General features: G+C 50.5%; 1 protein-coding gene across 1 annotated transcript; it reads right to left on the reverse strand.

Annotated features, from left to right (window-relative positions):
- Positions 1-6888: 6888 nt before the first annotated feature.
- Positions 6889-11859, reverse strand: MSX2 (msh homeobox 2). Its single transcript, XM_032627842.1, has 2 exons — positions 11478-11859; positions 6889-7605 (listed from the first exon to the last, which is right to left on the reverse strand). Exons 1-2 carry the CDS (start codon positions 11854-11856, stop codon positions 7181-7183), a joined length of 804 nt encoding a protein of 267 aa, XP_032483733.1. The 5' UTR covers positions 11857-11859; the 3' UTR covers positions 6889-7180.
- Positions 11860-17748: the final 5889 nt, after the last annotated feature.

Here is a 17748-nt window from a genome sequence, read left to right on the forward strand (position 1 = left end):
ACACAGTAAGTCGGTGTCACCTGCTTCATCCTTGTTTAGATGTATAACTGTTATCTCTCCGTGAATGGGAAACTACGTAAAACATAGACGTAATGCGCTCTTTTTAAAGCTAAGGCTCTTGATAGGAGAGTTTAGTGTGATGGAAATAGCTGGAACCGACGTGACTTTCTGGGCTCTGAGCTCATCAGCTGTGTGATTCAGCCTTGCAGTGCCCCCTCTCTGGGAACTTCGCTGTCTGAGGTTTGTTTTTCTGCTCTGCGACAATGAGAGAAGCCACAGTTCCCGAATTGCAGGGTAGCGCCGGAGGTAAAGAGTGTAACAGGGAGTCAAGGATGGCATTCAGGCAGGAGACATGTCAGAACCTCAGTTTGAGGGTGCCCTCCCCACAGCTCACACCGGAGCTCAGGCCCCAGTGTCCTCATCTGGAAAACGGCATACTTCCCAGAGTTGGTGAAAGGAATAAATAAGCTCCCATAAGAAGTACCTGGCTTCAGGTGTTGGTCCGCACACCTTAGTGCCAGGGCTCCGGGTGAATCTTTCTCCTCTGGGAGGCACTATCGCCTCGTGCTTTTACCCATAGCCCGTGGAATTGCCGGGTCACAAGTTCCCGTCCCAGAAGGGCCAAGGCCTACCTTTGCCACCTGGGGAACGTTGAAGAATAAACCTAAGAAAGTTCCCTTAATTCAAATGGAGATGCTAACACCTCCCAGACAGAGAGGGTGGTGAGACTCCAAGGAGGTGTAAATCGCTGAGCACCAGTGTCTGGCACTTGGGATGCGCTCAATAAAAGGGGACTGTTATTATCTGCTTGGCTTGCTCCTCTGGGCGTCGAGGTGTAAGTTTAATGATGGGAAGGGGGTTGGGAGTGGGATGCGGGGCGCCTGGTCGGCTGAGATCTCCTGGGCCAACGGGCCAGGCCGGTGTCAGCGCGCATTTATTGATGGCAGGTATTTGGGGAGTAATTGAGCGCGGCGGCCGGCCCGGGGCGAGAGTGGGCCTCCACGAGCAATTAAATGTGATTAGGCCGAGACCTTCAGGATCCAGCTGGGTGATTGATAACCCGGCCGCATTCCTGCAGGGCCTGCGACATCAAACGGGCGGCCGGCAGCGGGCGGGGCAGAGGGGCCGCGCGCGGGGACCTGGCCCTTCTCCGTCAGGCGGCTGACCTTCTCGTCCGCGACGCCCAAGGTCCCAGGGAGAAACCCAACGACGGGCCGTCCTCCCGCTCAGGGGTCTCTCTCTTACTGGCTTGCCAGGTGCAGCAGGGGCGGGAAGGGCACAGAAGGGATGAGGTGACCAGGAGCCCCCTGCGCTAGAGCGTAGCGCCCGGAGGAGCAAAGGCGGCTCGCGCTAGCTGGGCTCCCGCAATCCGGTACGGAATCTCCGGAATTGGGGAAGAAAGAATAAAAACAGAGAACGAGAAGGGGGAAATTGGTGGAATAAGAATAAATAGAAAACGGAAAAGTATTGAGAGGTACAGTGGAGTAGCAAAATGACAGGAAAAGAAGACAAGAAAAGAGGAGAAAAAGAGAAAGTTAAAAATGAGAGCCTGAAAAGGAATTATATAGACCGCTGATAAAAATTAAAAAGATAGAGAGTGGGACAGACATGAAAAAGAATGGAAGGAGGAAAGCAGTAAATAAAAGCGCAAAAAAAAAAAAAAAAGATAAAGTGAGGGGTGGGCTAAAGATGAAAGACAAAAGAATGGGGAAAACAGGGGAGGTAAAGGAAAAAGCCAAAAGGAGGCAGCGCTGGTGAAGGAGGTTGTCCCTTCCTCGCTTCACCTCCACCCTCACCCCAGTCCCTGCCTCAATCTCAGTCAATTCTTTGCCCAGAGCTAAATGCTGCCTGGTGCCTGGGAGACCTGGCATGTGCCCCCAGCAGCTTGACTCTGGCCCAACCCAAGCCCCAGGCCAGCTCCTTCCCCCCTCCAGGCTGGATGAGGGGCAGCTCTCCTCACCCCAAGCCCAGAGTGAGCAGTGGGCTCCCTGCACCCCAATTCTGGCCCCACAAGCCATAAATCACAAGTGGAGGTGCGGGGGGTTCCCGGGGCCATTGCCATCGGAGTCTCTGGAGCCAGAGAACAATTTCTGTCTGTGCTGACTCCACAGACAGGATCAAAACAGCATGAAAGAAATCAGAGCGAGAACGTCGTCAGCAGGAGCTGGACTTCTAAAACCCCCTTCCGCCCCCATAGGCTTCAATATTAAAAAACCCCCTAGGAGCCTCAGACACTGTATTAATTAGTGCAACCACCCATGAAAAGTTGGGTTTGGAGCGGCATTCTTTGCCCTGTGTGAAAAACCAAGTCTAATAAACAATTGTTAAGTTGGCCTGTTGCCGCTGGTAAATTACATAGCATTAAAAAAATAATGCTTTTCATATTAGGCACTAATTAAAGGTTGGGACAGCTTTAAAACAAGAGAGGGAGGGGGGAAATCAAAGAAAATATAAAAATGTTCTTTCAAGAGTTATGGGAGGTTAATAAAGTAGGTCTGTTAGAGTGAGCCTACTTTGCCCCTAGCTACAGCCAAACTGGAGCCACCACAATTGGGTCTCAATAAGATAATGATATTCTTTTCTCTACTATTAAAAGCCTCCCAGTGCAAACTTAAAATGATTTATTTAATTTAGGAAATTATGAGGTGTAACTTCAAAGCCCGAGCCGTTAGTAATGGAAAATACCAGGTTGTTTAAAATTATAATAATAATTGTTTGGAGGACTCAGGACATCAAAGTGTTTTCATCAACAAATGCAGAGTGGTCCGGAGGAGGTTGGAAAGAGTCAGAGGAGGTGGATGGAGTTTAGATTTGATTATTATGAACCTTATCAGGGCAGGATTCAGGATTCCCGCAGCCTGGTACTCTGTTCTGCTTTGAAGCAGGCTATTTTGGAAAGTAATTTTACTGCTTTTTATTTAGTTCCTAGCAGGGAGGAGGTGAGACGGGTTGCTGGGCGTGGGAGAGGGGTGGAGGGGTCCCGGAGGTGACATCAGACTTTCCTCATTGCCCTCTGACCGATTTCATTAAAAAGACCTACAGCATCACCAATCTGGAAATTTTTTTTTCTTAAGTTACATTGAAGGGGAAAACAGGCACAATCAACTTCACCAACTGAGGCCTGTGATTTCAGGGAGGGGTGTGTGTGTGTGTGTGTGTGTGTGTGTGTGTGTGTGTGACGTGGGTTCTTTTATAAATGAGGTTTATGTTTATTCCAAACCCAGCAGTGGAGAGGGAGTGGGGGTGGGGAAGTGGCCTCTCCAACCCGTGGCAAATGAGCTGCTTTTATGGCAAAGAATGGCCGTGGGAGTTTTCATTCGGTCAGACAAGGTTCTGCTCAAAGGCAGGGATCCTCTTTTCAGTCGGGTCAGGCAGACGTTTTACCAGCGCCTGCTCTCATCCAGCCAGGCCTTCGCTGCCTACCTCCTGTCGGCCTTGCCCCAGCATCACCTCCCTGGGGCTGCAGGGGGGAGGGTGGTCAGGCTGAGCCCCAGGCCCCCTGTGATTGAGAAGCTGGGCCCCTGTGTGGGGAGCCCCTTACAGCAATGAGGGGTGGGGAAGGGGATGCAGAGAGGGGCTCCAGAGCTGGGCTGCGCTAGGATCTGGGCTGGGGCATCTGGAGAGCTCCCTAGGGCCCAGCACCCCGCAGCTCCTCTGAGACAGCTCCTTCAGGGACCCCCTTTGCCAGACTTTATGCCCACCACCAGGCTCACACTTAGGTCTGAATTCTGCTGCTGCCCCTTGCCGACTCTGGGACCTTAGTGAGCCACCTCTCTGAGCCTCAGTTTCCTCAGCTATAAAATGGCATCAATAATACCTCCCCAAGGGTGTGCAGCGACTAGATGAGATGAGCCAGAAGATGCCTAGTTCTGTACCTAGCAAGAGCTCAATAAATGGGATCTCCTCTCCTTCTGTCCCCTCTTTCCTGAAAGCAGGGCCGTCTTTCTGGGAAGTTTTAGATAAAAGCATTGAGAAGTACGGGAGGACTGGGGGGGGGGGGGGCATGGGTGTGCCAGGCTCCCGGCAGTGCAGGAGACGATGGCCAAAGCCGGCACAGTGGCATCTTCGGTTTTCATTTCCAAGGCGCGGCTGCGGGGTCCTTGGTGAGACAGGGTCCTTCTGTCGCCCCAGGTGGTTAGCCTGGTCCCTGAAACTCCTGGTATGCCAAGCCCGACCTAAGCGGAGACCGTGGCGACCGCCAAACCTAATGCTGGGCAGGCGGTTCGGAGGGAGCCCCAGAACAAGGCGCACCCGGCGGGCCCGCGGACCTCTGGCCGTTGTCTGGGCCCCGGCAACACGGCCGCGTCCTCAACGAGGTAATCCCATCCGCCCAGGAGCGCAGGGGTGCGTGTATCGGCGCCTGAGCGACTCTTTTTCCCTGTCCCGGCCTCAGTTTTTCTTTGGGATTTAGGGTGATTGGGGTAATGTGCAGGCGCTTAGATGGTTTCCAAATCCACCCGGCTGACCACACAGGACGCAGCCCGGTTCTCCGAAAAACACTCTAGCCTGTGACCCCCTCCTCCCGGGGGCAAGCTGAGTCTTAACCCAGAGTCGGCGTCTCCGGATCCCCCACCCCGGGCTGAGATTGCCCGAGGCTGCGGGGTCCGAGAGGCTCCGGGAAGGAAGCTCGCGGTGGACGGGCTAATTAGGGCCCCAATTTGGCGGCTGATGACGAAACCGGGAACGGCTTTGGCCTTTGGAAAACGTATCCCACAAATGAGGATGGCTGGGGTGGCCCAGCGGGATGGCCAGGGCACACTCAGGGAGGTTTGGGACGTTCCTGCTGTTCACTCCAGCTCGGGGGCCGAGCTGGAAGAAATCGGTCGGACCCCAGCTTCGGAGCAGATCCCTGGGTTTGGATCACACTCCGTAGGAGAAACTCACCGACCGACCTTGGGAGCCTCTAACCCACCGGAAAAATGGAGTTTCCGGCGCCCACCTCTAAACTGGGAGTCGGCACAAAGGAAACTGGGACTAAAGCGCTAGTCCTAGTAGGTGCCAGGTGCCAATCTCCCCACCGCTCAGGCTCCGCAACAGGAAGTTCTCGACTCCCTTCCAACTTGTTCCCAGGTCCCTCGAGCTTCTCATCCGAAAACAGCCCTCGGAAAGTTATCATCAACGGCCACTTGGTTTCTTTGTGCGACAGAAAGTGGAGTTTAAGATTCTTCCCCGCCTCCCCCACCCATTACCAATTTATTTTCATGGTGATGCCTCAAAACCCAAGCCTGACCCCCGTTCTGTAACCAGTGGAAGGGCAGGCTGCAAAGCAAAGGGAACTTGAATGAACTACCTTCCCCCCTACAAACCGAAAAAGAGCATTTGTTCAAGGCCGATCTCCTTGGAAGGAGCTAGGAATGGTAAACGGAATGTGATTTGACACAGTCCTGAAAAGGGCAGCAGGCATCCACCTACCCCCCTCTCCCCCTCAGTGAACGCATCTAGTTACCATCTACATTTGCAAAGAACTATATAGGTCCCTTCCCTCAGCTCGAAGCTTGCTGTTGTGGTAGCTGAGAGATTTCAAGTTCAAGATTCCCGCCCCCCCACCCCCGCAATCATCCACAAACCCCTCAGATTCTGGCCGATCCCTGGGCCCTGCCACTTCTAAGCTCATCTTTCACTGGAATTTGAAAAACTCCTAATAGCAATTTTCCATGAGTAACACAAGCTGCCAGAGGAAGCATTTCAAAGTCTTTTGCTATTTGCTGTAGACTTCCCTACCCCGGGCTGAATCTGGCCACCGCTCTTGATTGATTCACATTAAAATCATCATAAAAATCACCAGCCCCCCTCCCCCATCTGGGTGGCGTTTCTGGGCTAAGACCAGCTAAAGAACAGAGAGCACCTCTTAAAAATAATTGTGACTTTGGACAGACTTTACTGCAATAAAACGTTTAATTTAATTCAGAATAAGAGATAAGAAATAACTCTTCAATAAAATATATAAAATTATACAAGGCACCCTTTCAAAGGGATAAAAGTATACTTGGATGGGGGAGGGGGAGCTGGATAGAAAAATGAAATACCAAGGAGCTATATGGGCTGTCTGACAACACCATTTTTTATCAAGTCAAAACATGGCTTTACCCTCTGCCCCCAACATGTTAAAACGTATATAAATTTTTCTAATAAGTTTAGCACATACAACAGGTACACACACAGAGAAAGCATGATTTTTTTTCTTTTTAGATCTATTCATTGTTCAGGAATATTTAGTATAGATAATGGTTACAAGATATTCATATTTTTTAAGCAGAGAATTAACTACACACACACACACACACACACACACACAAATCACCTTTTCAATGTGTGAGGACTGATGTACCTAGTGGTTCAAGGAAACCATCAATTCCTCCCGACATGCTTTAACTTTTCACTCTCCAATTATCTGAAATGCAGTTAAGCAACAGCCTTGAGAGGAATTAGGAAGGACTTCCATTTTCCACCTTACCCCGAGGCACTCTCAGGATTCTTCTCATCCCCCTTTTATTGATCTTACAAAAACTTTGAACAATGTGTAACAAACAAGGTGGAGAAGGGGGAAAAAAATAGGGCCAAATATGGTCATATCTGGTGAGTTTTTAAATGCACGTAAAAAATGCAAAAACATGCTGTGTCCCCTTCTCTGGGAGGAATCTTTCCATATCTACAGCCTATGCACATAGTGTCTAATTCTAATGCTTGCAAGTCAGTGATCCAAATCATCAGATTTCAGCAATTTTAGCAAATAATTTGTCTCCCCCATAAGAAAAAGACAACAGGTAGACTTAATTAAGCAGTCTCTTTTAGGAAGGTGATATATAGAGAAAAAAGACATATATATATATATATATATGTATGTATGTATATAAATTTTACCTTTCAAAATAATTTGATTTTTATGTCTGCTGTATAAAAATGTATTATATTTTATTATATATATATTTATATATAAAAACCATCAGAGCCAATCTTGTGAAAGGAGAAGGGGGGTTGGCATCTGGAAGATTACACCAAGAAAACGGGGTTTGGGTGTCTCCAGTCAAAAGAACCAATTTCAGCTATGTCTGTGGCCCTGTCGATCTAGCCGCTGAGGGTGGTGCATGCAAGGTTTGCAGAGCAGGACTGTCTTCTTGGAGAGGGAGGGGGAAGGCTTTTAAACAAACATCCATCCCGGAGTCTATTGAGCTGGTCTTCCTTAGGACAGGTGGTACATGCCATATCCCACTGGAGTCGCATAGAGTCCGACGGGCGGGATGGGGAGCACAGGTCTATGGAAAGGGTAGGACGCGCCGTATAGGGAGGCTGCTTGCAGGGGCGAGTTGATGGGGAAAGGGAGGCTGAAGCCAGAGGGCAGCATAGGTTTTGCAGCCATTTTCAGCTTTTCCAGTTCGGCCTCTTGCAGTCTTTTCGCCTTGGCTCTTCGGTTCTGGAACCAGATTTTGACCTGTGTCTCTGTGAGGTTCAGAGAGCTGGAGAACTCTGCCCGCTCTGCGATGGAGAGGTACTGTTTCTGGCGGAACTTGCGCTCCAGAGCGAGGAGCTGGGAGGTGGTGAAGGGTGTGCGTGGCTTCCGATTGGTCTTGTGTTTCCTCAGGGTGCAGGTGGTGGGGCTCATGTGTCCTAGGGAACAGAGAATGGGGAGTGAGTTAGCAAAAGAAAGTGGCTTTCTCGCCAGGTGTGTCCATGGGGGCGGGGGGTCTTCCCTCTTCATCTTTCAAAAAGGTACCTTGGTCAAAACCATGTACAGTTGGATTTTTTTGGGGGGGAGGGGGGTAGGGATAGAGAAGGACCATACTTAAATGGATAAATTGTTTTGTTTTTAAAAAATTGAATCTTTTTCCAAAAGTTTGGGAGTTTTATGGTGTAACAGAACTTTCTATATGGAAAACAAACAGCATTAGAGATAATGAAATGTGAACAGACCCCTCATAAGTCGAGAGAGCTGAGGGTTCTCTGAGAAAGAAAACCCCAGCTTATCTTAAAAATGGGGGGCTGGGTCCATGATAATCCTCACATCCCTAGGACACTGAGATAATCACATATGAGAAGGAAAATGAAAAGGGTCTTATGAACTGGGTCCATCCCCTCTCTGCACCAGGAGAAGTTGGATTGCATCAACATATTCATGAAGGATAATCGTGCCGATAAGGTCTGCAGTAAATTAATAGCATCTATGGATTGGTGAGCAGCCTCATGCAATAAACAACCACACAGATGTCATTCCCTCCAGTCTACAGATTATAAAACCTGAACATCATTTTACAGATCTGGATGTGGGATAACTTTCTTGGCTGGGTGCTTCTGTAATATAAACTTTACTAAGAAGGAGGGAAAAATTAGCTCGCCCATAAATGTAAATGTCAGGGGAAATCATGCTGCCTCCTGAATGGAGAGCATGTGATGACATTTTAGCCATCTCTCCTACCCATTCTATGGTTTGGAGGCAATGTGTAAATGATTAGCTTGTTGCTGGAATTTAGAAAGAAGGAATAACAAGCAAAATAAAGGTATGCCTACAGCATCCAGACTCCATATTTAAAATGGGTTCAATTATAGGAAATCATAGGACAGGGCATCCTTGTGATTCCTTAGCATCAACTAACTTCGGGTTTTTTCCTTAAAGGAAGCTGGGGTGGAGCTGAGGGACAGATGCTAAACAATTCATTTTCTGCATTTGGCTTTTATGAGCTAGGCTGATTTTCCAAATGTAGCCACCGTAGTAACTCCAAAGCACTCCAAAGGGAGAATGTAGCATTTCTTGTTTAGTTACTTTGGTGGCCCAAGAAAGAGTTTACACTTCATACTTGAGGGTGACACAGCACAAGTCCCAACCCAGCCTCCATTTCCAACAAGAAATGGATTTGTCCTAATGTGACATTATTAACCATCACTTTTAAGTGGCTAAAAACGAAAGAGGTAGTGGGTTCTGCCATCAATCAAAAAACAGAAATCTGGGAGAGAGATGGGTAAGAAACCACCACAGGAGTGTAGACATTTGCATATGCTAACCCCTAAGTAAGCCAGAGAGCTGGGGGTGCCTACTTCTTAATTTACAAATAAAATAACAACAATCAGAGACTCAGGGACCTGTGAAATTCTCACCCTTCACAAAGGTGACCTGGCTAGCTGGGAGGATCCAGTGGCCACAGCTCAGATACCAAGCTCCTAGAATCTACACTTGTCTCTGCTCTACGTTTGGAAGTGATTCTGTGCCTGGGCACGGTCATTCCGGCTGCTCCTAGGGGCTGCATTTGAATTATGAAATCCAGGTGACGGGATCTCATGTGTGTATCAAAGCTTCCCTCCCAGCGCACCTCTCTCCACCCTCCCACTCTCCTCCCCATTTTAAACCAGCCTGAGGAAGGGTGCGATTATACAAAGCAAAACAGCATTTATCCTACTGCCTCCTGAGAATAACAAAACCGGGGCCTGGGCAGGTGGCTTCCTCCTGCCCCAGGCTCTGTCGCTAGGCTCCCCCGGACCCACTGCTCCTACCACAGGGCTCCTGAGGCCATCTCCAGGCCCAAAGCACCAATGACCCACTTTTTAAAAAAAAGTTAAATCCTTTCTCAGAATCTCCTACTTTTCTCATGGAAGGGTCACATCCAGGGCCCACGGCTGCCTTACCTTGGGCCCTGGCAGGCATGCTTACAGAACCCCAGGAACCTAAGAAAGTGGAAATGTCTGACCTCTGGACACCACTCCCTGTAAAGCCTGAATCCTTGATGCGCAGCTGGGAATTGACCCAGGCCTAGGCATATACAGGCACTCAATATCTGTCAAACAAATTAAGTCCCTTCAAGTTTCTAAGCCTCTATTTCACCATCAATAAAATGGGTAACTAATACTGATCCTGCAGTGTGGTTCAGAGTACCAAATTTTAGAATGCCCAGAGTCTTGTCTGCCATCAGATAGGTGATCATTAAAGGTCCCCAAGTCTTTCTTGTCAAGCCCAAACTCGATGTGTGCAGATTCCTCTGAACTCTGTTGAAATGTCCTCATCTGTTACCGAGAGGCCAGCTTCAGCCACACGGAGATCAGATAAGATAATACGGTGAAAAGTGCTATAAAGTACTGTGCAAACTTGAGTTTAAATTCTTTGAGTCCTTAATCTCCACGCCCTTTGAATCTTTGGGAGTTTCTAACAGGGTGGAGAGAGAAGCCAGAGGGGACAGCCACTGATGCCTGGTTGGTTATATGGCCTTGTTTTGTTCACAAAATACTTTGCATCTCGAGTTTTCAGGGCTGATGGGAATGGGGTAAAATGTGATGCTCCCAGCTTTCGAAAAAGTCCCTATGCAGGCATCCTCTCTCTCACCTTTCCTAGAGGTAGAGTGCAGATAGAGAAATCTTAAAGGCTGGGAGACAGAAGTAAAAGGAGCTACAGGGAATGGCTTCTCCATATCGCAAAAGGACCCAGGGCCCCAAACTGGACATAAACGCTGGAAGAGAAATCAGCTCTCCTGCGACTCTCAGTTCTCCTTCCTCATTGGCAGGAAGCGGGGTGCAGGTGTTCGGCCCTCTGCTTGGTCTGTCTGGGGAGAGGGATCAAGGTGGCCAGGGTTGGGGCTCGGACACCGGGGCCCCTTGCCCAATTCAGCCATTGTTGGTGACCTGGCTCAAGCAAGTTCAGTCCTCAAAGTATGCATGTCTGAAAACTGGGATAACCACAGGTCCCGGGCTTCTGCCCACACTTCGGGGTTCCAGCGATGATCGGGATCTGGTGAACTAATAAGCATCACTTTGTAAACTGAAGCGCTGCTGGAATGCTGTTAATTATTACTCTGAGCCAAGCGGAGCCCCACGCTGCTGACCCCAGCCCGCTCCCAGCGAAGCGACGGGGCTGGCCGCCGGGACGACCGGGAGACATTTCCTCGCCGCGTAAGTCTCTGCCGCCATCCCTCCGTGTTACCGTGCTTCGATACCCGCGGGACCAATGGAAGATGATCATTTCTACCCAAAATCGGGTTAGATTTTAATTAGCTCATCTTTATAGTGAGGGCACACCTCGCAGGGTTGTGAACTTTGAAAGGCAGTTAGACACTCTGCCTCTGCCTGGCATACATTTCGGTGCTCTTTAAACGTGGATCCTTCTTCATTCCCCAGACTGAGACCCCGAGGGACAGTGAGAAAAAAGCGAAGTGGCCTGAGGGCAGGGCTGAGGGCTAGAGAAACGGATACCCAAGCGACCCCGCAAACCCAGCTGGGTTCTCCCTTCAACGATCAGGGCGTTGGCAATTGTGTCGAATATTCTGTACAGCTAGGGGATCCCAAACACGCGCTGCGCGGATATTACCCAGAAGGTATCTTGGATGCCGTGGGCGCGCTGAACTCTGGGGATATTAAGGGGCCAAGGACTTGTAATGCTTGCTTTTCAGGGCGCATAGTACAGAGGGGTCTCCGTACCCCTAGCTTGGAATACTGACCCCCAGTTCCCTCCTGTACCCCGCGCACCCTCCTACCCCTGGGTCCCGGCCTCTGCAGGCACTCACTTGGCGGCGGGGAATATCTGCCCGGTTCCTGCATCCACGCCGCTCCGTCTTCTGAATTTTCCGACTTGACCGAGGCTGTCTCGAAGGGCTTGACCAACGGCCCGGGGCTGTGCGCCTCCCGGACGCTGTGTCCCGGCAGCAGAAGTGGCCGCAGGGTGGCCCCGGCTGAGGCGCTTTCGGCTGGCAGTGGGGAAGTCTCCTTGGGCGGCTTCTTGTCCGACATGAGCGCCTCCACGCTGAAGGGCAGGCTGGAGACCTTGACGCGGCGCTCCTCCGCGGCCCCGTCGGCACCCCCAGGCCCCGGGCCCGGCTCGGCCACCATCGCCGGGCCCTCCTCATCAGACGAAAACAGGTCATTGCCTTTGGACGGAGAAGCCATGACTTCTCTGCCCTACGTAGCTCCCGGCGCGCGACTCCGCTGGCAACCAGGCAGCTGCGACTCAAACTTTTTTGGGGGGAGACGGGAGGGGCGCGCCGGCAGCCGTGCCTTTCCTCCAAGGGGAAGTGAGAGACTCGGCTCAGCCAATCCGAGCCGGCCCTGGAGCTGACGCCACGGACGCTCGCCTCCGATTGGCTCTTCCGGAAGAGGCTGGGGCCTTTTTTTTTTTTTTTTTTTTCCTGTTTGAAATAAATTAGGAGTTAATTACAGGAGCAGTCAGCAGAGTTGTTATCAGGCGATCCCTCAAGGGTTATAGTCACGCCAAAACTGAAAAGTCTAAGGCGTAATTAAGGCCGAGTATTTAAAGAGGAAGTTCGCGGAGTCCCATTTCTTCTCTCTGTTGACCCCTTTTTAAAAGGTACTCCGCGCCAGAACATGTTTAAAATCTGCAAGTGACATTGCAAAAACATTTATTAAGCTCCTACTATGGGTCGAAACTGGGCGAACGTAACAGTTTTAGGGGCCAGCACTGAAAGCAAGGGCCAGCATCCCTGCTAAAAGAAATACTACATGCATGGCGCTTAGAAAAGCAGGTATTTCGCTATCAGCAAGTGCCCAACGGCGTCCGCTATTACTGTAACTCCCTTAGGAGAGGGGCCGGAGCGAGCCAGAGAGGTAGGTGGTTACGGCTACCCTCTCCCAAGTAGTTCCAACTGGAAGATTTAAATCAGAGCTTTCCATCTCTTCCACTCGAAAACAAAACCAGCGCACTCTTAGAAACTTGGAATCCTCGAGTTTTCTTTTCCCTGAATCTCCTCTCTGGACCTCCGGATCCGACCTTTTCCTCAAGACTGCGTGCATTGTGTGTTCATAAGTTTGTCTGAGCCGGTGTTTGTCGTGTGTTTGGGTGCCAGTATTTGCCTTCAAGGCGGAGGAGGAGTGAGGAAAAGGCATAGATAATATCTAGTGCTTCCCACCACCACCCCCCACACATACACAGCCTTGCAAGTGTCAGAACTGGGTGCCAAGTTTGCCCACCCCGGACCTGTGTATCTTTTGGGGAAGGACATTTTTATTCATTGCACCTGGTTAAAAAAAAAAAGTATAGATATCCCCACCCCACTTCAAATTATACCCTGGGTAATTACATCTCAAAGCCTTAGTGATGACTGTCTCAGTATGGGAAAGGGGAGAGCGCGCGAACTTCCAATGTGCAGAGGCCTCCAATCTCTCTGCAGGCTGCTGGGCCAACACCTATTTCTTCAAATGACTCTTTCCAGGCTGCGGCTGCCTTTTCCTATATCTGAGCGATTATCCCGCAAGTGATGAGGTGAATAGAAGTGACCCGGCTCAGGGACTTGCACACAGCAGATGCTTGCTAAACAGTTCCCAAAGCCTTGGAAGGAAGGGACACTGTTTTTAATTACTGAGATGCCCAGAGCTTGGAGCTACTTCCCCATTCAAGACTTTTAGAGACTTGACCCCCAGATCCACTTCCCAGAGCACCTCCCTTCACCCCAAACCTCTGCCTGGAGTGAAACTGTGCTGGCCTAGGATAACCAGAATAGGTGTTATCTGAATCCTAGAGGATAAAAACAATCTGCATTGGCCACTTAATTCAATTTGATTAGAAATGGTCCTGAATAAAAGTTTAAAAGTAAAGAAGTTCTAACCACAGCCTTCTAAACCCCCCTTCTCCCACCACTATCAACAAACTGGAAGTTCAGAGAAAGTTATTTAAAAAAAAAACCTAGGAAAGTTATCTGGAGATATATGCCTTATGCATTTTCCCCTTGAGTCATACCTGACGATAGTTGGCTCGATATGCATCTCAAATACAGTACAGGTAAACCCAGATTAAGTTCTCTGCCTCCTAGAGGAAACTAGCAAGGTGCAGGCTACATATTTTGGAAGCAAACCTGAAATTCGTTTAGCCCTCTGCTGCCAAAACGTACCCAGCCACTGTTTGATAATTGTTCTTGAAGACTCCTTTTTAATATTTGTCAATTAGGGGGCATGCAAGCTCATTCCTGGGTTTTTTTTGTTTGTTTGTTTTAATTAGTACTAGTAGAGAGAGCTCTTTTATTCTGATGAACTTTTCTGGGAGAGGATAAGGTAGATTCCCCTCCCTACTCTCCGGTCCTGATGTCCAGGCAAAGGACAAAAGTTGTAAAGCCAGAAATAAGAAAATAGTAGAGATTAAACAAACAACTGGTGTTCCAAGGGAGGTTGCCAAGCTCTGGCCATGAACAGAAGAGATGTCCAGGGAGCAACCAGCCTGCCCATCTTGTTTTCTGCCCGCTGAGGTTGGGACAATTCAGGAAAGGGTGACTCTTCCGCTGTGAAAAGAGTGGAACCTCAACACAGTTCTAGCCCTTTGTGGAAAACCCCGTCTGTGCATCTGGTGCTGCGTTAGCTGCGTTTTCAGAATGTTGTATACACCTCTTCCTGGCCGCGTGACCTTGGTGGCGTTCCTTCCCCTCCCTTAGCCTAATATTTTTTTTCGCTCTAAAATGAGAGAGAACCTCTAATCAGGATGGCTCTTGCCACAATTCAGTTCAAGGGGCTACATAAGATAACTAGCAGGTGTAGGCGATCCAAAAAAGCTCCGCCATATTATTGTATATCAAAAGCAGCAACAATGTATCGAATGCTTTCTCTTTGCCAGATATCCAAAATGAGGCACTTTGCCCCCTTTCACGTAGTTCACGGTGGGCTCTTTGTAAAATCTCTGGGACTGAGAATTCGGCTCGCCCTGAGAAGTTTATAGTCCCTTAGCGGAGGTTTGTCTTTGGCACTTAGGGAGCATTCAGTAAAGGTTAGTTCCCGGTGACATATACGCAGGCAGAAACGTGAGGTTCCAATCAAAACTCAGTCACCACTAAGCGTCACCTCTGCTTTAGTACCTGGACCTGTCCTCCATGATTTCATTCGTTTCTTCCAACACATCGCTCCGGGCAGAAATTATTTTCCCCATTTTACAGATGAAAAGCCTAAAGCCAGGAAACGCTAATTCTGCGGCCGGGTCACGCAGGTAGGAAGTGGTGGACCCGGGCATTTCCCCTCACGGCACCGGCGGGTGCGCGCAGACCCGCCGCACTCCACCTTAGCGCGCGCCCCGGGCATTTCGCACGCGCCCTGGGCCTGCGTGGAACAGCCGCGCACGCGCACCGCAAGTCCCAAGGCGAAAACCGTGAAGGACAGCGCGCGGACCGCGGCGTCTGCAGCCTCAGGACCGATCGCTGGATCCCGGCGGCCCGAGGAGGCGGGGGAGGGGCGGAGGAGGGGGCTGTAGACGGGCCAGGGGTGCGGGCAGGCGCCAGGCGCGGGGAGATGAAAGGCGGGCTCCGGGGGAAGGGGCTGCGCCGGGTGACCGGCTCCAGCCGCGCCGGGCGCCCCGCCCCCGCCCCGCCCCCGCTGCCCGGGGCAGAGGCGGCTGCCCGCGCCGGAGCCGCGTTAATTGCTCTCGGCCCCGGCACTCAGCCTGCGCGGAGCCGGGACAACCTCGCTCCAGGAGGAATGACAATTCGCCCTAATGGGACAACCTCGCTCCCAGAGGAGTGACAATTCCTCCTAATGGGCCGCTCGTTAGCAGCCTATTCTCCCGAACCCGGGTATCAGAAGCGGGCAGACAAGCGGGCGCCAACGTCCGCCTGGAATTCCACAACACCGCTCCCCCACCATCCCCCACCCTGCCCCAGTCCTTCGCTGTGTGACCTCGGGCAAAAGGCTGCTCTTCTCTGGGCTCATTTTTCTTACCTGTGCAGTGCGGAGTAGGAATGGGTAAGATCAGACCTCACTAGGGCGGGCATATTTCCAGGCATTTGAGAGATCACTTTTCGAGTTACAGAGCAGTAAGGCGAGTAGACGGGCATTCGGGGTCGCTGCTTGAGGTTATTGGGGGGTGAGGGGAGTGCAGATCCGATGCTTGTGAAGTTCTGGACGCTCCAGTTTGCTATGGCCCCCGCCCACTGAGTTCAGGACCCAGTCTGAAGAGAAGGGACCTTTGCCAAAGCGCTACACAGATTACGTAAAGCTACCTGAAGCCTGAGCTTTCATGGCTCCCCATTTTACAGATGAAGCCGAGGCGCAGACAAGAGAGAGGTTGGGCTGAAATTTGCTGTGGGCGGAGTCTGATTCGACGAGGTCCCCCTGGAAGTAGTCCACAACGGAGACATCCTCGGAGGAGGGGGGAAGAAATGGAGGCAGATGTTGTGCCTCTCTGCAGGTCCCACAGCCTCTCCCACAGGAGAGGAGTGGGCCAGTTCATGGAGAAGTAGTTGTTTCTGGCCACAGCAGGTGTGAGGGTTGCGAAAGGGGAAAGAGTCGTGAGTTCCGCGCTCCAGAGTTTAGAAAAAAAAAAAAAGTTCCGTATTCAAATCCAGGCCCTACTTTTTACCATTTGCCACCATCACTGCGCTGGGGCCTTAGTAACCTCTTTTTAGAAAAGATGCCCAGTATATAGGGTGGCTGGTGAGGACTAAGTGAGAAGCCTTATAAAAAGCAGGTAAGAGGGCTTCCCTGGTGGCACAGTGGTTGAGAGTCTGCCTGCCGATGCAGGGGATACGGGTTCGTGCCCCGGGTCCGGGAAGACCCCACATGCCGCGGAGCGGCTGGGCCCCTGAGCCATGGCCGCTGAGCCTGCGCGTCCGGAGCCTGTGCTCTGCAACAGGAGAGGCCGCAACAGTGAGAGGCCCGCGTACCGCTAAAAAAAAAAAAAAAAAAAAAAAGCAGGTAACACAAGAGTGTGGCTGCCTCAGGCACCCCACCCAGGAGTGACTGTAAGGGTTCTGCTTCCAGTCTCCTGGAGGGTTTAAACAGGGCTGAGCCACGTATGTCCTGTGGGACTCTGGATAAATCACTCCACCTCTCGGCACCACCGTTTCCTCAGTATGGGAGTGTCTAGCGTTCAGTAAATGTTGGCTGTTATTATTGTTTCTTAAATCCTTGTTGATAGTATTTTTTACCACCCTTTTCAATAGATCTGCCTGACATCACACACATCTGGGATCCACTGATACAAAGTTGGATAATTTGAGGCATGAGGAGATAACTTTTCTGAGCCTTTTTTTGCCCTCTCTGCAAAATGGGTATAACTACCCACCTCTTCAGAAGGAAGCAGATTGACAACTCTGTCAAGTGAAGGATGGGGATCAAGGGAAGAAGAAACGTCTAGACAAACAGCAAGGAGTATCTCCCGTTTCCCAGACCTTGGGTACAGCTTGCTGGCACCTTCCCAATCCCAGCCTGTAGTGGCAAGAGGTTCCCACGAGCAGGGCCCAAGCCCTGATGTGTCTGCACAGAAAGACCCGAAAGGCTCCCTGGAAGAGGTGGCTCCAGGAAGCTGGGTGGCTGCAGTTCTGTGGGGTCAATCCAGACATCCAGGACAGCACCAAGGGCATCTTGCCCGGCCATTCACATGTCTCTGCCCGCCCCCACCCCACCCCTTCTCAGTTTGCCCATCTGTAAAACCAGGAAAACTACCCATACTGAACTGGGCTAAGATGAGCTTTAAACTACCGTTCAGCTCCCTCCTATACCTTAAGCAATCCTGTGGTGGAAAGGCCTTCATTCCTCCTTAAGGAGGAGAAAATTGAAGCTTAAGACTTGATAAGAGTTTCTCACAACTAGTAAATACCTGGCAGAGATTCACATCAGGGTTTGGCTGACTCTAAAAATGTCTGTATTTTGCCTGGGGCAGAAGTTGCTGTAAAGGTGGGAGGAAAGGCATCTGCAGTTGTTCACAGCAATGAAGTATCTACTATTTCCATTTTCTTCCAATTAGACAGATGGAACTGTTGAGTCTGAGATGGGCTTAATTAGTAGCTAGGGCACACAGAGGAAGCGCGTGCTGCCTTATGGATTCCCAAATAGTTCGGCAGGAATCTGAAA

The sequence above is a fragment of the Phocoena sinus genome, chromosome 3, assembly GCF_008692025.1.
Source record: "Phocoena sinus isolate mPhoSin1 chromosome 3, mPhoSin1.pri, whole genome shotgun sequence".
NCBI lineage: Eukaryota > Metazoa > Chordata > Mammalia > Artiodactyla > Phocoenidae > Phocoena > Phocoena sinus.